The sequence below is a fragment of the Struthio camelus genome, chromosome 9 (genome assembly GCF_040807025.1).
Source record: "Struthio camelus isolate bStrCam1 chromosome 9, bStrCam1.hap1, whole genome shotgun sequence".
Taxonomy (NCBI): domain Eukaryota; kingdom Metazoa; phylum Chordata; class Aves; order Struthioniformes; family Struthionidae; genus Struthio; species Struthio camelus.
The window spans coordinates 8127508-8154041 of NC_090950.1; the positions used below are offsets into that span (position 1 = coordinate 8127508).

At 50.1% G+C, this 26534-nt stretch overlaps 1 protein-coding gene across 1 annotated transcript in view; it reads right to left on the minus strand.

The window, feature by feature from the left end:
- The window catches only part of GPC1 (glypican 1), a 187354-nt gene that overhangs the window by 93047 nt on the left and 67773 nt on the right, over positions 1 to 26534 (minus strand). Inside the window, exon 2 of the mRNA XM_068954346.1 lies at positions 1357 to 1515. Within this exon, the coding sequence (XP_068810447.1) occupies positions 1357 to 1515 (159 nt within the window). The remainder of the gene's footprint in view (positions 1 to 1356; positions 1516 to 26534) is intronic.

The following is a 26534-nucleotide window of genomic DNA, read 5'->3' on the forward strand; positions in this document are numbered from 1 at the left end:
TTTCTGCTTGCCAATATAATCCTCAAAAGTTTTTCACCAAATTTTGCTCTCTCTTATAGGACAGAGGCGGCAACTGGCAGTGAAGGCAGCAGGTACCCAGGCTGGTGGATGTTCTGTATCAACCTCCGTGAGACGCCGGGTTTCAGAGGCCAGTGAGCATGCTCGGTGCCAGCTATGTCGAGTCCCATTCAGACAGCAGCCTGAGCAACCAACATCGTAAGGCCCTTTTGAAAGTCTTTTGTTATCGCTTCTTAAGGTAGGTGAAAATAAATTAATTTTGAGCTTTTAAAAGAACGCCTTTGCTGTGGTCAACCCTGGCCACACAGCTATAAAGCACTTTGCAGAGATGCGTTGCCTTTTCTTTCTATTCAGTGTAAAAGCACTTAATCTTCGTTATCGGCTTCCTGAAGGTCAGGTTTATTTCTTTAGCTCTATTATGTACTGCTTGAAATTTCCAGTTCCACCCTTCTGGCTATTATCGCTTCTTTCCCCAACTCCTATTCTTTTCATGATAGCTCCATATGATGACTGTTGATAAAGGCAGGAGGCCCATGATTCTAAATGTCTGACCTTCGTCAAAATCCAATAATGGATATGGTTTCTGAATCATAGGTCATCTCAATTTTGCCAATAAACCATTTATTTCCAGTGGCCTTCAGACCTCGAGGCTTACTGCGTGCACTGCAAAATAGATCCTTCAGGGAACAATAAACCTAACAGAGTCATCCTTATCCTTTGCTTAGTATTTTAGAAGGAATGCTGTAGTTTGGAGAACATGTTTTCCCACAACACCTCAAGCATCACAGTCTAAGGCCTTCTTTGCTGTCTAATGTTTTCCGGCGGTTGCACGAAGCTGAAAGTTGTACGTGTCTAACAGGACTAACCTCCTTTCCACTTGAAGCCTCTACAGAAAGGAGAGGAAGAAGCCATACCTCTCTCTAAACCCTCCCTGTCTATATAGGTCCAGTCACCTTTACCACATTCTTCAACTTACAGCTCAAGGCAACATGCCAAGTTTTACATCACTACCTCTGATGTTATGCTGCCGCGGTAAGACCTGATTACGCTATGCTTGTAAAAGCTGCGCCTGTGCCAAGGTACACGATTTGTTGGTCCGACTGTCTGCCAGCCTCCTGGAGCGGCTTAACCGACACGGACCTAACAAAGTAAAACGAGTTGCTCTTGCAAAAACACAGCCTGAGGGACAATTCCTATCGAAGGGCAACACTTCACGCAAACGACTGAGTGAGGCGCAGAAGAAGGTGTAGCAAACAACTCCCCCACTCAAACAGCACTTGCGATACCGCAGGAGTGAAGGCCCCTGAGCAGGAGGCGAACGGAGCCGGTCTGACTTACCATCGAAGCTCCTGTACTGAGCCGTTAGGATCATCTGCACTGAGCGACCCGCTTCTTTCGTCATGGCTTCAAACTCGCTTCGGCTTTTGTTTGCAAAGTTCTCCTCCATCTCGCTGGTGCAGCAAGTATAGCCTTGGGGGCAGATTCGCAGGTGCTCCCCTAAAACGAGAGAAAACGTAGTTGAATGGCCAGGTCAGGAAAAGGACGAATTTTATCCCAGGTAACTCAGCACAAAGATGTGCCAACTCAATCCCATTCTCTCCTTTCCCTAGTAACCTGGATTCGCATTAGGCTTTACATGTCTAGCCACTAACTGGAGTTATCCTGTATTACGGCTGGCGGAGGAAATTTTCTCATTGCCGACTGTTAAGTAAAGACAAAGCCAGGGAGACAAAATCCATGTGCGCGGCGAGGAGACGGGAAATAGAAGTCTCTCCTGCCCCAGGTCTGCCCTAGGCTCCCAGCAGACATGAGAACCTCTGATTAAATGACATGTGAATTGACCTCATTAGACTTAACATGTCTCTGAGAGCAACTGTTTGAAACTACTTTACAAAAAAACAAAGCAAAAATCAAACCAAACCAAAACAAACCGACAAAAATATTATCAATCCCCATCCTGAGAGGGGATTTCCACAATCAGAGAAATAAGACCAAGACAAAGAAGTCTTCTGTTTGCAGAAGACATAAAGACACGTTGAAAGCCAGTGCAATTTGGGTAACTAGTTCCCCTCTATACATTTTGACATCTTCCTCTTTAGAATTTTTTTATTGAAGAAAAATCTCCCAGAAAGGGACTAGACTACCCAAACAAAAGGCTGCTAGGACAGGCACCCAGTGAATATACCCCTTGCTATATGGAAGGACAGGAAAGGTAAGAGGACTCAGATGTTAAATTCAAAACATTCTTCAGGCTGGGAGTTCCTCTTGTCCCTCCACAATCTCTTTATTGAGGGAAAGTAAGCACGCGCCAGGCACAGGCAGCAACGTTTTAAAACTAACTGCTTAAGTTCTCATGAGTTCTTACAAAGAGAGATCCACCTGCAAACACCCCCTGGATTTCTCCTTACCCAGCAATAACAATTCATTTGAATGAAATCAAACGTTAGTTGGGTTTTTTTTTCCTAAAGAAAAAAATAAATCTTGTTCCAAGCACACACTGGGATAAACCAATCACAAAGAAGTTAACGTGCTTAACGTAACTTGATCGGGATTGCCAACAATTTTCCCGGCAACTTTACAGGACTGTTGTCTTAATGTCATAGCTGAGCTGAAACATTCACTTAAAATCGTGTTTTTATCTTGCATGTCTTGACTTCTTCAGATCTCGAACCCTCACGGTCCTCCACGCAGTTTCCCATTAAAGCCCCGAGATATTTCCCGCGCAGACCCCTTATCAAAGGCGGCCTCGGGTTAAAGGGTCTTTCACATCGGGCACGTGTCCGACCCCCGTGACTGCCCTGTCGTTAGCAGTCTCGCTAAGAGCACGTTTGACAGCAGTGCTCGGCAGCTCGTGGAGCTTAGCAGAAGTTGTTCAGAAGAGCTTGCGCTTCACTGGCACTGGGACCACGGTCACCAGCAGCTCTGCGAGGCGGTGGGCGAGACTCTGCCCTTGGGAAGCTGAGGCCGTGGTGCACTTTGGCACATTTGGCAGCTCCTGTCTCACTTCTGAAAAGCTTTCCTAGGGGACCTTGCACCTTCTGGCCCTGCCACCATCCCCCTGTGCTCCCTGAAGAGCTGGGCCAGCACAGGCCCTTGCGTCTCATACCTGGTGGAGGACGAAGGCCACGGATGGCGGCGCGTCCTACGTCGTCTCCCAACTCCCTCGGGACTCCTGTGCTCACTCCCCACAAGGGCAGGGCCCAACTGCTCCAGGCAGTCCAACGACCAGCAAGAGAAACAACCCGCTTGGGTAGGAAGGCCAAGAGATGAACGTGAACGCTACGTAACTCATCGCCGGCCACAGCAAGTGAAGTTTAAGCTATGTTGCTTGTCTAAGCCTTTCTTCCTCACATTTCCTTTCACGAACTATATTCTTACAGTTCATTCCCCAGTCTCGTTTCTATAAAGCTACGTTTGTAAGAGAAAGCCATCAGGAGGATTGCTGCCATGCCACAGACAGGCATAAAAAGGGAGCTGTAATTTTTTGACAAGACACAGCTTTGTTTCCTGTCACGGCAAATTAAAAACTTATTCTTGTCCAGCTTTTCCAGTCTGATTTCTGTCTCCACAGGATTTCTGACACGGATTTCAGTCCTATTTACAGTTGTTCGACTGGAGTATACATCCTCACACGATGCCTTTACTGTCATCAGGAAAACGATTCACAAGAGCTTGCAGGTTGAGTCCTAAGCCTTGAACAACCCTCTATAAACCCCGCATTTTGGTAAGCCGAGATGAAGCGGTGGGAACCGGAGACTTGGGGAACTCCCTCTCCTGCCCTGCTGCCAGCAGACGAGGCTTGGCCGAGCGACTGCTTCATACCTCGTCTTTCCGAAGGAGAAACCAGACCTGGGTGCTGGGATGGGGCACCCGAAGAATAGCCCCATTCACAGCTGGCGCTGCCACGTCTGCAGCGGCCGAGAGGAGCGCTCGCTCGTCACAGCGGTGGGTCACGCGGGTTCCCCCGCGCGGGCGTCAGGCACGGAGGGGAGGAAGAAAACTCCCGGGCGGCCGGCTGGAGGAGAACAGCATCCGCCCCGGAGCGGGAGAGAGATGGGCGCGCGGTGCTGGCTCCCTGGGGAGCAACGGGGGCAGCAAGGGCCCGAGGGGCACTAATGAAAACAGGACTAGACCCGACAAAAACCTCCACCCTCCCACGCCCGTCACAAGGCCAGGGTGCGTCTCAGTGAGATGGCACCTCTCTGCCTTAAGGGAGCATCAAATAGCCTCCGGCCACCAGACTTCAGAGAGAGGAAAAACAAAAAAAAAGAAACGACGGAGAAAGAAAGGGAAAAATCACATTCATAGCTAAAATTACTTATCTTTCCAAAACATTCCTGAATTGACTATAGAAATGTCTTTTTAATGCTTCGGCTCAGAGCGGTCTCAATTCCTTTTGAAGCGCCGTTTATTCTGGCTCTCTCCAGGCGTTTGTACGCTCCTCCGCACCACAGCACTTTATCTCAGCGGGAAGCAAAGTTTTCATCATTTATCTTTGTAATCCAAACTCGGTGCGTACAACGCAACCGTACAGCACCGCGAAAAGGCTTTGCTTGCTCTGCTTTTTAACCCGACCCACCCTGGAAACACTGACTGTTGTTATTTAACCTTTTTTATTGACTGCAAAATGAACGTACTCTATAGCGCATTTTGGCTTTGCCCGCGTTTCAAAGTTCGCTTGCTTGCTCCCTCGCCGTTATGCCGTTGCTGAAGCTGCACTACAAGTGCCTGCAGGTTCCCTTGGCAGGGGACCGTCTGCAGAGAGCTGCGGCGAGCTCGAGGCGTTTTACGGGGAGCCAATTCGCAAGACACAACGCGCCTCTTCCTATGCATTGCTGCATCAGAAACACTTCCCCTCGTATACAGCTGACACGTTGCGCTAGAGGAGCAAAACTGGCCGCGAGCAGAGGCCAGGTCCAAATCTCCTGGGAGATCATGGATACGCTCCCAGTGCTTCCGACCAACGCTGGCTCCAGCCCAAAGAAAACCGACTCCGCAGCGCCGGACAGCCGGACTCCTGAGCTATCTGAGGGCAAACTAAAACCCCGAGGCCTTGACCGGCGGCCCCGGCTTGGCAGAGCAGCGTGGAGGCATCCGCCCCGTGCACCTCACCTCCCAGCGGCTCCGCGCTGCCTCGGCTGCTCCAGATTTAAGAGGCGGGTCTGTATGAGAAGATCTGCGTCAGGATGCTCAGCCTCCCTTCGCAAAGCTGTCGGCTCGCCCGTGCCTTCGGCGGCCGAAACCACGCGGGTGGGGAGCAGGGCCCGGGTGTCCTCGGCCTCTGCGGCCCGCGTGCTCCCCGCCGGGGCTGCGGCGTCGGAGCAGAGCAGCACCGCAGCCTCGCCGTCTCGCAGGAACGCAGATGGGGCAGAGTGCGCGTCAAAAGAGCAGCAAACAAATTTCTCGTTTGTAATTAACTGCCCCGGAGCGGAAAGGAACGGGCAGGAGGCTGACGACAAGAAAACAGCACGCTGCCCAGCTACGGCCTTGGGTCGTCCTGCCGATACCCTCGCTCTTGGCTGCGTGAGCAGAGCATTTGGGCTACCAAATTCATCGCTGCACTCGAAAGCACCAGATGTTAAATCACGTCACCGCTTTGCCCTTGGGGACGGAGCCGGGCTGCTTTGCGGCACGTGCCCCTGCGGGGGGAGCAGCCCTGCCCTGCCCCAGCGAGCCACTGCTGACACGAGCTGCAGACAGGGCTCAGCGCCTCCGGCCTCACTGTGGGTCCCGCGCAGGCGGGCTGCCCCGGGAGCCGCTGCGGCCACGGCACGCGGGGCAACCTGCCTGGCTGGCACCATCCCAACAAAGCACATTAAGAAAAACCCTCCAGCTATTCTTGTCACGCCTCGCCGTGAGGCTCTGCAGCTACAAAAACAAGAGGGAAACGCAGCACCAGGGGGTTAAATCGCAATACGGAGAGAGGAGCGCTTGGCTCCCTTTAACCATGTAAATAGTGCTATTTGCATCCCTCTCACCAGGTCCAGACTGAATTCATTACAATGCTTGCAAAAGGTTTGGGGTTATTTGGATGTGCTAAGAGAATCTAAATGCAAATTATTACAAAATTATTCCTCCCAGAGGTTAATTTATTTCGGGCTGTGATAAATCCAGTGCGATCCTTCCCTCATATTTGTAGCACCCCTTCCACTCACTCTTCAAGCTGCTCCTATAACTCCTCTCACGTTCCTGCCCCAAAACTGCCCGCTGGCTGCTCTGGAGCTGGGTGCCCCAGCTCTGGACACCTACCGCCCCACTGCAGCTCCCCGGGGGGCTGGCGTGCACTGGGAATATTCAAGAAGAGAGCAACCAGATATCTCAAACAGCTTGCTGAGATCCTTCCTGCCTCTTAACACAGGGATGCCAGGATTCAGCCCCCAGGTTTGGCACAGCTCGTGAATACGCGTGACCCAGGCAGCCAAGGAGTCCCCTTACTTTCCCTGGCACGCGCCAGGTTTGTTGTCTTGTCTCGTCTCTCTTTGCACCTAAATCCCAGCCGCACTATCGACTATTAGAAGTCGGAACCGAGGGCAAAATGGATGGTTCAGATCATGACTTTTTTTTTTTTTACGTTCAAGACTACCTGTGGCAGCGGCAAAGCAATCCTGGAGGAGGTACAGATGTCAGAAACATCTTGCAGAGAAGCAGAGCTGTGGAAGCAAGCTCCCATGCTTAGGCCTCCCGGCTTTCCCTGCTTCAGGTGCTCCTGTTCCCACCTTCCTTGAAATACGTGGTCCCCAGAGTGGTTCAGAGCATCCCAAGAAGTAACCGACAGCAGAACCTTTAATGCTGGTACCATGGCGTTAACTTGAACCCCAATCCGGTCACAGACAACCCATGGAGGAACAGCGGGTATCCAAAAGCTTTCAGACTAGGAGATGGTCCTGGTGGACCCTCCTAAGAGGCTCTTTTCATGCACACTCAATTTCTGATGTGCTGAAGAAACATCAGTTGGCAAGTCACTTCCCAACACTTCAGCCCCACAGCACTTGTGTAAGGTAGTTCAGTGTCCCTGTGTCTGGGGTACAGCTGGTCTCTCATCGGTAAAATGACTAGCCTACAGTTGCTACCATCAAATTGAACTTAACATCACATTAATCAGAGTGCAAAATGGGAAGTTACACATATTGCCAAAGCAGGTGTTAGCTAACCATTGTGCATCCTGTTTCTTTGATTTGCAGTTAGCTGTCAGCAAAATACACGCTATCTTCTATTTTCTGGTTGTGTATTAAGAACATTGGCTTGTTTGGCTTAGGTTTGCACGTAACGTCAGGGGAGTCATGGAAGGGCCTGAAGATCAAGTATTCTACGGCAAATCTTCAAACTTTTTTTCAAAACGCACTGAGCCCTGTTCTCCTGTGTCTTAGCGGTACCATGGCCTGAGGATGCGGAGGGGGGCAGCTGTCCTACCACACAGTCCAGGCTGGCCAAGACAGCAGGTGCCACCAGACGAGCTGGTGATTACGAAGAAGGGCTGTGCTGGTGAAGTCAGGGTTTGCCTGCAGGTCCGTCCCGAGCCCTTCATGTCACACCGCACGGGAGAGCGGCCCTGCATCACCGCCACCCTGCAGCCATCCCGCAACAGACCCCAGCGGGCATTACCTAGCGAGGGACACGGCTAGGTCTCAGGCAGCCCAAGGCTCACCCCAGAGCAGTGTCTCAAGCCAAGGGCCATGGGGAAGAGGAAGGAGCCATCTCGCCTGCTTCACCCACGCAGGCTGCCCCGCGCGTATTGCTGGTGCCTGCGGGCCTGAATAAGGGGAGACAGATTTGACTCTATTGCAACCAACCCCTATTTCTGCTTGCTGCTGCTGGGGGGAGTAGCTGGGTATCTCGGGGGACTGATAAGAAGGGCACAAAGTCTTTTCAAGCGGCACACCGCAGGTCTGTATTTGTCCCGTCAGCAGCTTTTATAATGCCTTACCATCTGACGGCTAATCAAAAAGCGCGTGCTATCTGAGATGAACTCATGTTTTCGTTCCAGATAACGAAAGCAAGCACTACGTGCCACATCAGCGTGAAAAACAGCAAGCTGCCAAGCAGTGCACGCGTTTAAGTAAAGACAATCGCAAAACATGGACTGCTTGCTCACACAGCTCATCATTCAGACCAGGATTATACCCAAGCGGAAAACTAAGACCAGCTAATCCACAAGATTTCTCTTTTCACCCCTCACCTTTCTACTCCCAACCGGGATTTAGTAAACTGCTGTTAACCAAATAAGGCAACCTAATCCAGCCAGCGCGCAGAGGTGGTGCCGCAGCAGGTTACCACTGTCCTGTAACTGCGTTATGGCGAAAACCTGATGCAGCAATGCAAGATACAGATGCACGTATTTCTGAGCAAATCACCACTGGCATCCTCAGGGCAGGAAACCACTACTAGGTGCAAAGGTTTGGGGACTAGCCCGTTTCCTACTGGGCACAGGGGGTGCCCTCGCGGCAGGGGTCCCAGGAAGCTCGGCGGCAGGCAGAACGGGGATCTCCTCTGCGTCCGCGCTGTTCACGCGTTTAAACGCTTCTGACTCCGAGGCTGTCAACTCAGCATCATGCTCACATGCTGTTCAATCCCAGATCCTGGTGTCAGAAGAATTTATAAGGCAGGCAAATAAGGGCAAAAAAAGTTAATTAACAGAGAGGGAAAAGCCACCTTCGTGCTCTGAAAAAATATTAAGTAGAGAGTAGGTAAGAGAGTGTCTTCAGAAACGACAGTCTTGAAAATCCTAATGTCACCTGTGCACGTTGCAGGGCCAAACTGCCCAAAGGAAGGGAATACAGAAGACGGTACAAAACCTGACAAGAGTCTTGCTTCGTACTGCAACGGTCTGCCTGCAAGCCGTTTACCCGCGCTTTGCTCCTTCAGGGTTTGGGACGCCGCTCTGAACGACCGCACCGTTCCACAACTCGCCTCGCCGGCGCTTCCCCCCGGTCCTCGGTCGGAGCTGGCTCGGCGGCGAGCTACGCCGGCCCGACCCCGAGCTCTGCCTACGCAGCAAAACCAGCAAGGGCTGCAATGATCCAAGCCTGTGTTTAAGGACAAAGCGGGAAATGCTTTATAATTTGCAGTAGAAAATATCTTTTCCAGTGGTTTGAGTCAGAGGAATGAAAGAGTGATTTAGGGCCAAATCCACACGTCCCCTGGGCGGCCAAGGCTCTCTGTCGCCCGGAGGAGACTCAGTGCACCCAGAGCAACGCGGCCTGAGCCCCGGCCCCCCGCCGGGAGCGCCCAGCGGCTCTCCGTGCGGCGCCGGGGACCATCCGTGCGGGAAGGCTCCGCTGGGGAGTCGAGACACAGCCTGTCATTAGCCCTCTCCAAATAAATCAATCCTGAGAGATTCAGGGAAACGGTTCAGGCGAAAAGGCTTTCAAGAACCGCGGAGGAGAAGCGCACAGGGAGTTAGTTCACTGTTACGCTCCTTCCTCTCCCTTTCTCCAAAAAGCACAAAACGCTTAAAAAGAGCCTTAGACAAGGGAAGAATTATCTTGTCTTTTCACGTAACGCTTGTGGGGACATACTGAAACTGTGTGTCATAATCCATCACTAGCAAGCTCTTTCAGAGCTGTCCTGAGCACATCAGCTTCTCACCACATGTCTTGGTTCACAGTTTTGGGTTTTTTTTCCCCCCTACCAAAACAAAAGGGCTTTTTATCCCGTTTGCTGCAACCTAAAATAAGATCAAACTGCAAATCTATCACTCCGCTCTCACTTGCGGCTTCACTAGAGGCTTCGTAACAACGCATATATGTTATTACACAGGGGGCAAAGCAATTCGTTAAGCAGAATCTTTTTCAATTTCTTCTCAGGAAAACATCTACTAGAGACGTTATCAGATTTTTCTCCTGCACTAGCAGCTTGCGGCCTGAAGGATCACAGCCTGGAAAAAGGATCTCGGCAGTAAACTGACGATTAAAGGCATGCTTCCCACTAAGAAGTTTATAGGTGGTGGCTTTTGGTTTATTCTCCATTAAAAGAGGTTTCGGGGCAGTAATTCATATAATCCATGAGAGGAACCGGAGAAAGGGGTTGGTCAAAGAAGAAAGTCTTCCCCAGTCCTTCTGCCAAAGCCCCACAGAGAAACGGTGACCCTGCGCCTTGGGCCGCTTCAGGACAAAGAGGCAAATGAGCCGCAGCAGGGCTGCAAGGTCGTCGTCCGAGGACGGCGGCTGCTCGTGGCCCATCCCCACGGCTTCAGCGGAAAGCGCAAGGAAACCTGCACTCATCCTTCATGGAGCAAATTTGAGAACCGGGACTGCCGGAGCCCCTTTCCACAGCAGTGTACCGCCGCCAGGCAGGAGCCCGTCTTCCATCAACAAACCCCTTCCCCGAGGGAAAGTGAACCACAACAAAAACCACCCCACCAATGTGTCTGCTGGTAAGGACAAAAGTGATTTCTCAGTTGGCAAAAACGCCCATCTTTAAACACTTACCAAACAAAGAAAGTCACTGGATCTAAATCAGATTCTGAGAATTTGCAAAAACAAAACGCTTATGCCTAAAAATAAAATAGATTAGGTTTAATTACAGTCATTAATCTTGAATTCCCTAGCTATGTGCATACTTCCCAAAATTTAAGATGAAAACACATGCAATAAGGTGTCTGAGTCCCACAGATCTAGCATCATCCTTTTTTAGATCTCTGCAAAAATTTAACAGATATTTCCTATGGAGAGTTGTTCGTTTACACCACAAATTCAGAGCGCTTGTACCTCTCCCAGACCTCTTTGTTGTATGTGTTGGCAGGAAGCGTGCAGGAGCGGAGGGGATAAGGACTGGCTGATGCGGGCTTTCTCACTTAGCAACTCTGGAAGGTTTTGCCAGCCCCATAAATGCTCAGTTTTCCCTCAGCTACTGCTTTGTTTCATGACATTTTGGCCAGCAGCGAAAAGTGCTGAACAACCGTGGAGGCCATTCGCACCATTTGAGCCATCCTGAAAAGCAACTGAAAGTACAAAGTCATCTTGTGAGAACATGAAATTGCAGACTTCCAGTTAGATAAGATTCATGCTGTTGATACCAGGAAAATGAGTAGGAGAATCCCGCGTGGAGTCCGCAGTAAGTATCCTGCAAGAGTCTTGCAGCAGAAGGAATTTGATATTCTGCCTTTCACTTCTGGTTGTAAAAGAACATAGGTGAAACCCGCGTCCTCGCTCTGCACGCCTCCGCCTGATCTTCTGAGCTGCCAAGTGGATTACAGAAAACCATCTCTAAACCCAAAGATGCAATGGATACCTGGAAAGAGCTCCTCTTTTGCCCTTAAAATTAACCCGGGGGTATGACGAGACTAGGGCGGTAGCCGGGCCCTGCTGCAATCTTTTCGTGAACAGGTTTCTGTTTCCCCAAGGGTTCAACCATCACTTTTCACCACCACACAGCGGCTCAGAGCACTCGCTTTAAACTGGGGCGAGCACTGAACAGTCCAATGCCCTGCTCGATCTGAACGCGACTCATAGCACATACTCCCCAAATCCTACCAAAGGAATGTATTTTAGGTAACTTCTGTTTGAAAAGTTAATGAAAACGTAGTTGCTCTCCCCGAGCGTCAGGAACATATGACCAAGAAACGTTGCCAGTATCTGTCTCGCAGCGAGAGCGGTGTTGGGTTTGTGTGGTATCCTATTTATAACTTTGACAAACAGCTCACCCAATCATCTCATACTTAATCATAGCTGTCTGCCCAGCTCCCTTCAGAGAAATGCTTTCCAGAAAGTATGTGCCAACATATCACGAACAAAAGGAAGCAAACCACATTCAAAAAAAAACATTGCTCCCCAAACCATCAAACGGCAAAAGCTCACAAGCCAAAGAAAAACCAGGTCTTGGTAAATCATCTAAGGCATAATTGCAGTGTCATTACTCATGGTACTGCATGGCTATAGTTAGTCAGTGTTTCCACTGCAAACCCCTATTTTCATTGGGGTTTTCAGCTCAGCTGTAAGGAATTAAGTCCAGGATGAAATTTGGCAGTAGACATTTCAGAGCAGGGATTATTTTTTAAACCATTTTAAAATGTGCTTCCCCTCTCTGAATCCCCCTCTTATTTCTGAAGCTGTAGCTGCATGAATAAAAAAGAAAAAGCGCTTCTGAGTGCTTTTTCATGTTTCGTTTCTGCACATGTGTCTGTATGGTTGATGGGACCAAAGATGTCAATTGAACTCAGATTTTTAAATATAGGAGCCTTAAAAGTTTAAAGTTACGATGCCCACAACGGCTGCAACTCAGCTTTCCTTTGGACATATTTAGAAGTATTACTATATATGATGTTATTTGCTACGCACTAATTAAGGGGCCTTTATAGCTAATATAAATCTTGCCTTAACATCTAGTGCCAAAGATGGGTTTCCACTTCATGGGGCAGAGCTGTTAGTTTTCTTTACGCTACTCCACATCTTTCCTTCTGCCAACCACCACCTCCGCGCGGTTATCCGAGAGAGCTTTCTGCTGGACTCGCCCCGCAGCCCTGCCTCCCGGGCCCCTTCCTCCTGCCCACCTGCCTCTTTGTCACACCTCACACTGCAGCACGTACACGCGCAGGGTTGAGGCTACTGAAGAGGAAGGACGAGGAAGGAGGAGAGACTGGAGAAATACCTTGGTGGGACATCTTATCCCAGAAAATATTAAATTGAGCCTTTTGCAACATTGCTCAGGGGAAACAGAGCGCTGTTTATACGCATGAACATGTTGGAAAAACGTATTTGCTCTTTTCCAGTCAGCTCTGGGTGAAGCTCCCTACAGACTCAGCATCTCTGGACCTGAAAGAGCTTCGTTGTCGCGCATATAGACCACACACTAGCGAGGTGCCGCAGTCTCTGGGCACTAGGCCTGCTTGTCACTGGATGCCATGAGCAGGGCACATCAGCGGATAACTTCTCTGAGTGCAATCCCAGCTCAAAGTGCTGTACCATAGCCATCCAGCTTGAAAAAAACCACCGTAAAACTGCGACCTTAAAGACTTGCAAGACCCAGCCTGGAACTCTATTACCACAAAAAGTCCGAGTATTTGTACCAAAAATCTTTGCTACAGAGGTTTTTAAAGAACAAACTAGTTTATTCCAGGTCATTTGGATAACTTGGACCACCTTGCAGTGGTCATGCCATCCTTGGCGTTTCCCACCCAGGACGGACCGAGCTTCTCCGAGGTTGCAAGGATGACAGAGCTGAGAAGGTATGAGGCAGCACTCCCAAGGGCAGCTGCCAGCAAATCACTCCATAACTGCATTATGCTTTTCAGAGGACGAGAACTGTTCCTCACAACACTATCATTTTTGACTGCAAGGAAAGCAAACGTACCACCATCCTGAGCATTTGTGCCAACAATAAGAGCAAAATCTCCTGTAAGAAAGAATTTACTTATCACCGCTACAAATTCTAGCAACTACAGTACTTTCGTTGCAGTCATGGTCTGAACTACTGCCACGTCTTAAAAACTGTATAATGCAGAATTCTTAAATAAACTACTTGCATCTGCTTTTCAAAGCAGCAGTTAGAAATTAAGAGGCAAATAAACTCGGTAAGATTAGTCACGTACCTACGTTCGTTCACAGGAACGTTAGCAAGATCGTGGCTTCAGAGGGCTGGATCACACTTTCTCACTGCAGCAGTTATTAACCTGCCATAACACTTTCATAGGGTAAAAGCTGATAATGGTGCTGTAACTGGCCTCTGTAGACTATGGCTGTGAATAGGGAATATCTTAGAGAAACTGTCATGCATTAAGTGCTGGGCTAAGTGCATAAAAATGGATAAAAGAAAAGCTCTGTAATTTCAGGAATTCACAATTTGAACAAGGCCCATTCTTGACATTTTGGTTATTGAGTCTTTTTCACTTGAATGTCACAAAGAAATGGCAGATTCAGTTTAAACGCAAACTGCACGATTTTTTCCTTTACCTCTTCTCCCTCCTGAACGTAGGCTTCCAGGATTCTGCAGCTCGCAACTCTAAGCCACCTCAGAAGACCTTCTGGGCTAGTCAGTAAATGATAACACACTTTCAAAAGATGTATCTAGTTTTCCCAATACTGTGAATCCAAATAGGTATGCTACTCCCCTCTGGGAAAGTCTGTAGCATTTCAAAGATTATCTCACACCCCAGGTCTCAGATACTTAATGAGGTCTAAATCTAGGATCCCAGTAAAAGTGGCAAGCTTTCCTTTTGACCGTTAGGTTCTCTATCTGAGCTCACTGAGAGGTTTTGCTCTTGAGTAATCATATTCTTGTGCATCAGGGCTCACACTGTCACCAGTTTTCTCCTTCTCATCTTACCAGGAGAGAAGGGACCATATTCCCTGGATTCAGAAAGCACCGTTATCAAGGCTGTAGGACTTCCAGATTCAGTTAAGCCAGTGGGACACATTCTTGGCATTCTTAAAGATGCAATCTATTATCTCCACACGTTCACCAGTCTCAGCATTATTAGCACTGGTATAATTCACAAAGGTGCTTCAAAAATATCTTCTCTTTTTGCAAGAGCTTAGAAAAAAAGTAACATCAGTCTGATTGGTCAGTAAACAACATAGGACTATCACTATGGTCGGCATGTTTTTCAGCAATATCTTGCATTGTTTTTTCCCATGGCTCTTCCCACCTTGTTCCTGAGCTCCTGATGTAAACCCAAGTATCAGCAGAGAAGCAAAGGATCGCAGAGCGGGACTAGCAGAGCAGTCATGCTTGTGCGTGGGACGCTTATCTCCCACACCTGCTTAACCACAATGCCTTTACTGACCGATTCGGAGAGCACACTGGAAAGGATTTGCTTCTCTAAGCACCCACAGAAGTAAACACTTCTCAAGTCTTGTCTGAGCTGTTTACAGGCACATCGTGTCCCAGCCTTCAGAGGCTTCCCTTGGGTACTGCTGGGGGACTGCGCCTCTCCTACCACGTGCGCTCATGTAGCTTGAATGCCAGTCATCGGCGAGCCTCAGTGAACCTGCACTGGAGAAAATCCAAGCAGAAGTCTCGCGGGAAAAGGTGCTGTCGCTGGCGATGCTTAAAATAGGCTGGGCAAATAGCTCTAAACATGCTCCACTGAGCAATTCTGTATTTGCTGAAACCACACGGTCTCAGAGGACTTTTTCATCCTTCATTTCCCAGGCTGTTATGACACCTGTGTCTCCCTGGCTGGGACGACAAGCAATGGCAGAGATCGTAAGCTAGGCTCCTGCACCTCTTCTGGGAACCAGGACAACGTGCCTTGGGAAAGTCTTTGTCAGGGTGCACAAACAGCAGAAACTGCACTTGGATCAGCAGTTGCCTTAAGCCAGCAGCAACACCAAATTACTGACTGCTGAGGCAGCATCGGACGAGGGGAGCAAACGGGAATGCATCAGGTGTACTCACAGAGGTGCTGCTTTTCAAAATCCTGCCCCTTTTCAGCACAACGCCCAGTCTCTTGCTGTGATTTCAGGCGGTTGCTCACCTGAGGCCTGAATCCGCTCCCCCTGAAGTCAACTGCAAAACTTACACCGATTTCAAAGGCAAGGGGATTGGACCCCCAGTGCTTCCAGCTCTCCCGTAAGCCACCTGTGTGCTTAACCGCAGGTTAGCCACGCTGGGAAGAGCTTTCATATCCTTCAACCCTTCCCTGAACAGCAGGGAGGGGTTTGCATGAGGCAAAGCCTTTTGTGCAATTACTGTACCACAAACACCCTAGAGCAATTTGTCCTCATGTCAGGGGTTTAAACAAAGTGCTCCTTTTCAGAAGTTAAGCATGCTGCAAATAAGATGCTTTATAAACTCATCCAACTAGAATCAACATTTATCCAAGAAGTGTACTTAGCATCTCAGCAGCAACCAGCCAACTGGCTTCTAGCTACAACCTTTCAAAAATTAGACTCTGCAAGTAAAGATTTCGGCAGATGAGCTTCCTTCACAAGCCTTGAAAGTATTCTGCTTTTATACGTTTGCCTATCAAAAGATACGGTCTTCTAGATGGAATTTAATTTTGTTTTCAGCCTGAAACATGGTAGTACAATAAAGCGATCCAAGGGTCATACAAACAAGCCAGCATATACTTCCTAAGGCAGTTCAAAGCTACCAAGGTTTTGCTGGAAAACAAAAAGAGTAAAACACAGTTTCAGGGCAGTAAAATGATCTCAAAGCCTTAGCGCTCCAACACAGGCAGTTTTCCTTGTGCCCCTTACTTACGTTATCTCCTTTAATTCCTTGCAAATTCAGCTTTTGTTGCTGATTTGTATTCAGAGACGCCGTAAGGAGCAGCCCGCAATGCAGCACAAGTACTACACTCGCCAGGACTGGTGTCATTCTGGGACATCCCTCACCCCCGGCGCTTCACTGAAACGTTCTCCCACTCGGATAATCTCAGTTGTCTTTAGAAAACACTCCCTACCGTGCTCACACATTAACCTGACCAAGCGGAAAGCAGGAAAGGTACTGATACGCCCAGCACGTGCCAGGCCAGGATGCTCCGGAGCCCAACACATAGAAACGAAGCAAGTCAGCGACCAAGTTCAAAGAGCGCTCGGCAACCCCACTTTTGCTACGCTGAACGCAGCCCCGGTTCTTTACTTCCTTGGTCCCTCCAAGCTGGTCCCTCCAAGCACCTCCTCAGCCTGCTCGCGGCTGCGGGTCACGCTTCAGCACGAACCCTGGCCCCGCTCAGCGCGTGGGGCGACGACAAGATGCCAAGATGACCACAGTCCCCCTTGTCCTCTCGTTTCTCCTTCTACGACTCCCCTTCCCACTTCTCTGCCATTATCTCTCCCTTCTCCTCTTGCCTCATAAAATCAGTAGTGTGGCAAGGGCACGCTTGCTGTTTCCGCTCCCTGAACACAACACGGAGTTGGCTGGCTTACCACGGGGGAATAAAACCCACTAGCTTCACTGCCACGGATTGGGTGCCTCTGCGACGCAGAACAGGCATGCCTGTGGTGCTTCTTGCAAGGAGGCTCTCAGGAGCTCAGAAGAAACATTCAACAGAGTGGTCTTGCTGAAAGCATGTTGCACTCAAGGTTTACAATCGAGTGGTTTACAGTAATAAATTGCACTTATCTTTACAAACCCACAATACAAACGCGCTATTACCTTTGCTTTGAGATGCAGACTTGAGGCTCAACGGCGCCACATGGCATTAGCCTAGGAAAGACTTGAGCCAGACACGGAGCAAGCGGTCGTCTCCCGAGCCATCTGCAGGCGCCCGACCCACAGACCCGGCCCACCAATTCCCCCTCCGTGGGCACTGTTGGAGAGCCAGGCAGGAACGAGCCTGGCAGCAGGGAGAGAGATACGGGATGCTGCCGATACGAGGATGCAGGGGCTCCGGTGCATGTGCCAGCTGCATTGCTCCTGGGGTAACATGCAGCCCGAGAAAAGTAACAAGTCTTCTCCTAATCACAGTGAAAATATCACTACCCCGAGGAGCGGGGTATTAATTCTAAGCCTACGCAGTTTTAGCAACGCCTGCTATGTTTATTTTGATCCTCGCTACCACACACACAGGGGCCACAATAACATCTGTCTTGGAAGGATTAGATATTACCAACCTCGTTCACAAAAAAAGATTTTGCCAGCATGCCATTAGAAAGATAAGAAATTATCTGACTACAGTCCAGGATGTAATTGTTTCAGGATTTAGCCACTGAACACACACCTTCTGCAGCGTACTAGGTTTAGGAGATAGCATCTTTTTAATTCACCCTTGCTGAAGCCCTTCAGACCCTGCGTAGCAGCTCTGTTCCAACGCGGGCAGCACTGGCCTGGGCTGTCAATCCGGCATGCAATTGCTCTTTGCTCCCCGCACAGCAGAGGGTTCCTTGGTTCAGCGCTGGCTAAAGGGGGATCAGCATCCGAGACCCGGACCTGGACAAACCTAGCTGGCGTTGGCACGCTCAGAGCAGGCCACCAGAGCCCCCGTTTCCCTACCGCGTCGCTCAGGTTTTCTCGCGTCTCTGGTGGGAGAGGCGGACACCCTGGCGGGTGGGCACCATGCCACCACGGCACCGCTCTCCAGCGGCCGCTGCCTGCTGCCACGCTTCCAGGTCACCTGCGAAGCTCCAGGGCTGGGAAAGCTTTTAGCGTTCAGGTTCTGGGAACTCTGCAACATTGCTGCTGCAAACCACCGGCCAGGGTGATCTGAAACATGGCAGCCCTTAAACATATGTATTTTTAAGTCAGGGTAGGTGACCTGTAAGCGACCTCCCTAGTTTGGATATTCTCTTGTCCACTCTGTCCATTACCACCAACCTTGCTGATTTACTAAGCATAGTTGATTAACGTTTTCAAGAACATTTTGTTATTCTGAGTGACTAACTCCAAGGATCTTGAAGAAGACTCATTTTCAAAAACCACTGTAAACTTGCCTCCCAAAATTTACAGCCTCTCTTGTTGCATCCAACTAAACAAATCAAGGCAATCAAAACAACTAGTAACCTAGGAGAACCTGGAAGTGGATGCAGAAAACGGAGAGAGCGCGCTCTTCAGGAGCGGCCTTCTTTCGGCACCCTTTTTTCCACGCTGCCAACCTGACAAATCCAGACGGTCTTCTTTTAAAATTCTCACTCTGTTGAGAAAGATGCTGAGGGACCCATGGCGGGAGGGAAAAAAAAAAAAAAATCCCTGAACATCGAAGTGGTTCTTCACGCCGGCTGCAGGCTTTGCAGCGGAGCAAGGCTCGGGCTCTGCCGCTCCCGAGGCTGCGCTCCTGAGCCCGAAGCTACCTGCGTTAACCAGGTGCCGCGGCAGGGACGCAGGCCTGAGGGTCGGCAGGCGAAGCCTTTCCGCTAGCCAACGCCTTGGGGAGACCCCGGCCGAGGGATTCTCTCCTCCTCTGGCAGTGGGAAGACGATGCTTACTCCAGCTCTGCTGCCTGAGAGCGGCAGCTGAAAACGAGACCTAAACAAAGCAAGGCGATCCCCGGGGAGGGGAGCGGGGCGGGCTGTCACGTCAGGTTTGACAGGTCTGCTTCAAACACCCTGACGGGGCAGCAGGAGCCCGTGACACGCAGCAAGAGCCATTTGCAGCTGAGGCACAAAGGAGCGCACCAGCTGCCCGTCACCTACGGCTCCCTGGGATCTCCCTGGCAAACGCCCCCTCTTCGCGTCTTCAAAACCCCAGCAGAAGCGAGCAAACTACACGCGGAGAGGGCAGCTTCCTCCTCTGCCTTGTCCTAGTGTCAGGAATCACCCCCCCACCTCTAGGCTGGGGCAACAAACCTGGCGGCCCCAGACAAGGGGGACACGGAGCGTGGAGGGCACTGCGACGTGCCTCCAGCGCGTCTCCAGGTCAGGACACACCGCCGCGGTCCCCTCTCCAGAGGGGAGGACCTGGAGAGGAGACGGCGCCCAGGCTCAGAGCTGTGGGGCTGCTGCGGCCCCTGGCGAGAGCAAGGCCCTCACTTCTGCACCGACTCGGGATGGCAGATGCTGCTCTCGGGCAGGAGAGGAATTGCCACGTGAAGCCTTTCTGAAACCTCCGAGCCCACCTGCCCTTTGCAGCAGGGACTAAGCATGCTCAGCGAGCAAACCGAGTCGTAACCAGAGAGGACTGGGGGCAATACCGTTCCAGTAAAGTGTCCCCGACTGCGATTTTCAACCCTACTTCCCTGGTTCAGCTAGGACGGGTTTTCTGATTTTATGAGCACGTCACATACTGCGCTAGGATTACTCGGAGGGTGTAAACTGAGCTTGAAAGGCATGGCAGGCAATGGTATGAAGTACAGGTTTGTTAGGCATTAATTTTTTGCTCTTGATTAATATTTTAGTATACAACAGACTGGTATCACAAGCTACAGTAAGCATTACAGGACGATGCAAGGCTATTTAGTCGATAGCGCACACGTACTACAAGGGCTCCCAGACAGACCTGGCTTGGCTTCAGCAGTTCTGAAATAGTATTTTTAACGTTACAGTAGAGAGCTGTTTCCTGAACCTAGGTGGTTTTCAAGATATCAGCTACCATTAATAAAAAAAAAAGAAGTTATCCAAGTTTACCTCTAAACTACCTTTTGGGGAAACGCGCAAAAGCAGAAGCTTGCTGCTTGCTCTTCTGGTTTAAGGTGAGCAACAGCTCTGGGAAGGTGCATACAGCAGGCACGGGCTCCCTCCCGTGTGACGCTGCCCTGGATATCTGAACGCTCTTGCAGTCCTCTGCTCAGGCCTCGTTCAAAGCAAGCCTTAACTTTTACAGAGAGCCCTTAAGACGACAGCTGGATTTAAAATATATTTGCAGCTTCAACAGCTCAACAGCAAGAGCGACGAAGGGCCTGAAAAGGCCTTTCTAAGCCACCTTAGTCACTTCAGACTACAGCGCACGCCTCCTTCCCTACCACCCCTCGATCAGCAGAGACCACAGCGCCCAGAATGCAGTCTTTTGCCTCGCCATGTTTCTGCGGTCGAGTTTTCCCCCAGCGCTCCTTGGTGTGTGCCTACAATAGCCGAAATTTCCTTACTGTCTCCCACCCAAGTTCTGGACAGGGCTAGAACTGCTCTGCTTGTAAAAAAAGACACAATGCGTGCTTTTAGCCCAACTCGATACTGCAAATCACATCCACCGCTTGTCTCTAAAGACACTGCTCCCTACCACCTTCTTTTTTCCAGCACCTCTTTTCACTCAGTTATTTACAAGACTAAATTCGCCTCAGATGATCTGCCCGGCAGTTCACTTCCAGCAGCACGTGCAGCGATGCCCAAGAACACCCACCAGGAACCTTTTCAAAACACCCTTTACATTCACTGCAATGGCAGCCAAAGAGGTTCAAGACCCGTGTACTTCATTTTCCCTCCCCCCTGCTTTTAGCCTCTCCTGGTCTCCCCCGCTGACCACTGCGGGAGCAATCCCTCAGCCCCTATTCAGCCGAAAAGGCGTGCTGTGGAGCGACGCCGGTGTGGCTCCACGTTTCAGACAAATCGCTCAAGTGGCAACACGAGAGGCGGCCCTCCTACCAATTCCCGGTGCCCGTACGCTCCCCGGCGCCGTGAAAGCTGCCGTTCACCCTCTCCGCTTGCCAAGCGTTGAACGGAGTACATCCACGCTGAACGCATCTCTACCGCTGCCGTTCTTACCAGCTGGTTTGCCTGCAGCGCGCTGCTGTTTGCAAGCTCGTGCCTTTTGTACTCAAGCAATTTCTGCGTGACGTGCGCAAGCAGCTTACCAGCGTTCAGGGGCGAAGCCTCCTCCTTCCCCGGGCGCCAGTTGCCCTGCTCCCGCGATGGCCTGAGGCAGGCATACAGCTCACTGTTACTGCCCTAACCCATCGCCTTGCAAACTCAGCCTGGACCTGGAGACCCAGACAGACAGTTTGGGGTCCTTCCCCCGCCCCCACCTTATAATTAAAAAAAAAATCCCAAATCCAGCAGCTTAGCGCAGCTGCACCAGGTCCTGCCTTTCGTTGAGGGTGCAAGCAAAAGAAAGGAGAGCAGCTCACACTCATAGCTGCAGCAGGCTCCACACGTGCAATGTGTGAACACCAACGTTTGCTTATGCTGGCCCTAACTCCAGCAAGCCTGACTCTTAATGCAGCCAGCCTACGTATCTGTTGCGCACAGTCCCCTTTAGAGCAGGGCTATTCTTCAGGCCCTGACTGTTTCAATGAACAGCAATTTACAAAGTGTCTTTGTTTAAAAGAAATTACACAGGAGTTGCCTGCAAAGCTGCCTCATATATCGCCAGTCACTTATGGGCCTATTGCTCGTACACCGTTTCAGCTCAGCCAGGGTCCTGGTACTGGTGTCATTACGTGATCTCCACGAACGCGTAAGATAGCCCAATTCCGAGTTTTCCAGAGGGAAAACCCTTGTCAGACAGCATCAGGACCGAGCGGCGGAGCAGACGCAGCAGGCAGTCTGGGGGCACGGGCTTGAAGCTGGAGGGGTAAACGCTTCCGACTTCAGCTCACTCACACGACCCCACATCCCGCTGCTTTTTGTGACGGGCAACGCTGACAGCTCAGCTTGAAACCAGAGGATGTCCTGCAGTCCCCAAACCCGGAAAGCAGCGGGGAACTCTTGTTACACTGCTTTTCCTTGTGAATTTATCATTCCTCTTTCAGTACTGCCAGTACCGTTCCCAAGCATCTCAAGACACGAACATCGCAGCGTGGAAAGGACGTACGTTCCCCACTGAATGGCAAGTTCTTGTTTTGTGTTTCTTTTCCCCCAAAAGACGACAGTTGACAGGTGATGGTTTTTACTCCTGACCACTAAATACTTCATTGGAAACCACTGTATTAACTCAGGTCTTCACCATTTGGAAAACAACATTTGAGAAATGGATTCTTTATTTTTGGAAACTGCTGGCTGACATAAATTGAAACATAATGCCCTCTGAGTTGGGAATCGCCAAGATGGGCAGACCAAAGGAAAGAGTATGGTGTCTTCGTTCCTCTGGCAGCTTCCGGGCCCCGTCTCTTGCCCAAAGCAGGCACAGTTTGCCAAACCAGGCTTGACTCCCTATCGAGCACTCTTCTGCTCACGTGCAGACCCACAGTCAGCACAAACACCTCCGCCAGGGCAAGAAACCTACCCCCACGTGAAGCCCGATCCCCATCCTGTTGCCTTCTTTCTATTCATCACCAGTGAGAAGATTTCCAAGCCCTGGTTTCCATCATGCCTTCCCTGTCCTACACCTGGTTTGCTCCATTTCTTTGAGCGGACAGCTTACTGAAGGGTACAAGAGCACAATTCTTGTACGTATCAATAACCTGTCTGTTCCAGAGACTAAGCAGGCCGACCCAGTGGACGCCGCGTGTCTGGGATGAGAAACAAACTCAGCACGGAGTGGTTGGATAGAGGAAGTCTGGCCCTGTTAGCAGTGTGCACGTGCTGTTGTTTTAAAATCCACCTGCTGTACTTGCTCTGGGGAACACCTGGGCTGGTTAGATTTTTTGGAATAATAAATAGTCAAGGACAGTCAGGCGAGTTGGGTTGGACTCGAGGCCCAAATCTAGCCTGCAGTTACAGTAACAAAAGCAACAGTCTACTATTAATGGATGCAGTTCTGATACAGTGAATTGGCTGGTGTAAGCTAGAGCAGTTCAGCGGGCCCTCATTTGCTAATAGCTAGCATCCAGTAATTACCCTTATTGCAGAGGAGTATGTGTAAGAGCTGCTCAAATGCAAAGGGACTGCAGTGCATCGTTTTCCAGTGTCGCAGCCTCTTACAGCAAGGGCTAATCCCAAGCAAACCTCCTCCAGGCTACCGTCAAGGAAGCGCTTTTGATCTCACTGAGTTTCCGCTTTTGATCTCACTGAGTTTCCGCATGTACGGGAGAGACAAGGAATGGACGAGAGGTGGCTTGGAAGGAGCTGGGCTATTGCCTGTTCCTGCAAAACTTGCTCCAAGGGGATCTACAGGCAGATCTCAGGAAGCAAGGAAGATGGGAAGTACTCACTTCTCACGAGCAATTATTTCGGTAGCATCAGGGGCCACCAACATAATTCGGATTCTGGCTGCGCCAGATGCTTGCCTGGACATACAGCAGTGCTTTCTTAGCTCTGAGACAAGCCATTCCCTGCACCAAAGAGTTTCCAGCCTGACTGATTAAGATGGAAAAAGGGCAGGAAAAGGAAGTTCTGTGCAGAAGGATCCTGATTTGCTCAAGGTTGTGCACAAAGTCTGCAACAGAGCGAGAAACTCTCTGCAGCTCCCTGCATCTCCTATTGCCCTTTTACCACCAAGCTGCCCTTCCTGGTGGGTCCTTGGGCTATGACTGACACGTGGGTAAAAGAAGGGCTGCTCTCTTCATAGGCCAAGAAAATGTCGCACATCCAGCTTTAGAATCACAAAATCCCATCTTTATACAGAAATTCTGTGATACAAAAAGGTTCCGTGAATGTCAGCATTTCCATATTATCACCATCCATACACTGATTGCCATGACAGTAGGAATTTAAAAGATAAAAAAATGCAATTTAAAGATAAAAAACAGTTTAAAGTCGACAGTCTTGAGTAGTATCAGTCCCTTGCGTCTCTCATTAGTTTTCACTCCCGTAATGTTTTCTTTTAAATACATTGCAACAAACTCGGATGCTTGGAAAGCACCGAAGAAGAGATGCTTCCTGATGCACTCCTCCAATAGCATCAGAGCCTGGGGGGGAAGGAGCGGGGAGGCTTTAACACTATGGGGTAGAGCTGTCTCCTGTATCCAGTGTTTATTGCAAACTGTAATCTGCTTAACCTCTCATGACCAATGCTCCTGTCCAGCCACAGGAGGCTTTAGAGGGGCAAAGCCTCCAGTACCGAAATGCCAGACAGGATCAGTGGCACTCTGCTGGCAGAGTGAGCTCAGCTTGGAGGAGCACAACAAACGGGGCAAGCACAGAGGCAGTCTCAAGTATAGGGTATGTTGGCTTCAGCAAAGGAGAGACAGAAATATGGTATCATTATATCTGAGATAGCACCCCCAGAGCCCTGCCTACCTCCCCCCACCTCATTGTTATGCTGTGGATTCAATCTATGAGCAGCAGCTCTTTTAGTATTTCATTAGCCAGCTACCAAAAGACAAAAAGTCAGGAATACGGCCAAACAAGTAAAACGATCATAGCAGTTCCGGCAATAGCCACCTTCACAAAACCATCTGACAATTCTTTATCTTCTTGTGAAGAACTAGAAATAAGAAGCAGCGACTACCTGATGTTGTCCTTTGCCCACAGAAAACCCTGATTCCCACCACCCGGGCACATGAGAAGAACAGGCTTGCTGGAAGCCCATCTCCTGAGACAGAAGCCACCCTTGTAAATTCAGTAGGGCTCTCAGGACACAAGCCAAGGTATTTTGGCATTTCAGCTCCAGGACTAAACTCTTACCAAAGGAGCAGATACACAAGATGTAACCAGATGGCAGCCAGTGCCAAACTGTCCACTGAAGCAGCCTTCCCGGTGGCCAAAGAGACCGCTGGGGTTGGCCTGTGGGGCCAAACACAGCACCGGTAGCGGGACGTGAACTCTTTCCCGTTCAGGCCGTTAATCTGAAGCTGGTCGGGACAGCTGTCGTCACCACTTAACGCTGTTACACGGCCTGTGCAAACTCAACTGGTGATTTGAGGCTGAACGGGCATCTCTGGTCGTGTATGTGATCCTGCAGGCCCCTTGCAGGGAAAACATCTATCAGCTGCTTGGGGGCTAAACTTGCTCAAGAACTGTAGGATCAGAACCAAAAAATAACCTGTGCTGGTAGCATCAGCCCTGCCAGCCAGGACTGCTTCCTATTCCTGCAATTACTCCCAGAGACCATCGAAGGGGAAAGGACTGTGCTGGGCGTGGAGCTGGCAGAGCAATACTCCCCCGCTTTGCGAGAGGCCACGCGCTCGCCAACAGCGCCCTCCGTTTATAATTCTTAAGTGTTTTGGAGCCTGTTCATACCTGAGAGTAACTACTACTTACACACTTCCACAAACTGTGGGTTTTTAGGTGATCTGGGACATCTGAGAGGTGGATTACCTGAGAAAACGCCTGACCGTGTTTTTAGGTTTTGTCTCTCTTTTTGTCAGAGCCACTTCTTAACCCCCTCCCACCCCCCCTATTTCAGGGAATAAAATAAACGCCCCGATGCCCTCCAGCCGCCCCGCTCCGGCCTGTTCAGGAGCACTTCTCATCTCTCTGCTCCTGTATCCACAACGCCAACATGCAAACCCAGCCTTGTGCCACCTGGAAACACACAGGCCCTGCAGGCTGCGAAGCGCAGCGGTTAGTCTGCGGAGACAGGAAAAGGGAAGACTTCTCATTGCTCACGCCGGCTTTGAAGCTTTACGGAAACTGTCCTATTTCTCATGCAATCCGCCTTCCACGTTTGGGGAAAGGGCACCGAAAGCCAGAATGTTACACTGGGACGGGGAACCCACCGAGTGCATCTTGACTTAATCCTGCTTGAACTGTTCACTTTTGGGAGGGAGAGGGCAGTTCACATTAGTCTTCAACACATTTCAGAACCCGTCATAAAGCGGGCATGCCATGTTTCTGGGCATACAGCCGGCATCAGTAAGAGACAGCAGGATGCTCTCAGTCACCAACGCAATGAAAACCTGGGGCCAGATCTTTACGTGCTGTAAACTCAGCACAGAGACCCACCACTATGCCAGCCTATTTCAGCTATCCAAAAAGCCTATGTCCTTGATTTGATGCGATAAAACGGAGAGCACGTACCATATATAACCATCAGGAATACGGATGTGAAGTGGAAAGGTAAGGAGAAATTGTAAAACAACAACTTAAGTAGTCTAACCAAAAAGGGGAAAATTGCTCATCATTTGCACCCCATCTGCCTTGAAAGGCAACGGTGTTTTATTTCCTTTGGTTTAGGAGGGTTTGCATAAAACATAAGCAAGGTTGCACAAACCCTTGGGGTTTAATTCGACTCTAGTGCATCTTTTGATCAGCACATCAAACAACTGTGCAGCATTCTCCTCTCCTGCCTCCCCTCCCCATTGCTAAAGCTGCGCGAAGTATCTGCTTGCTGTCTCTCATCAGGGCAGTGCAGAGCCATCAAGTTAATGCCGCTGTATTTAAAATGAAGTCTCTGCCAAAACAGTCCAACACAGGGATCTAATGTCTGCAAAGGGTTGTAAACCGTAG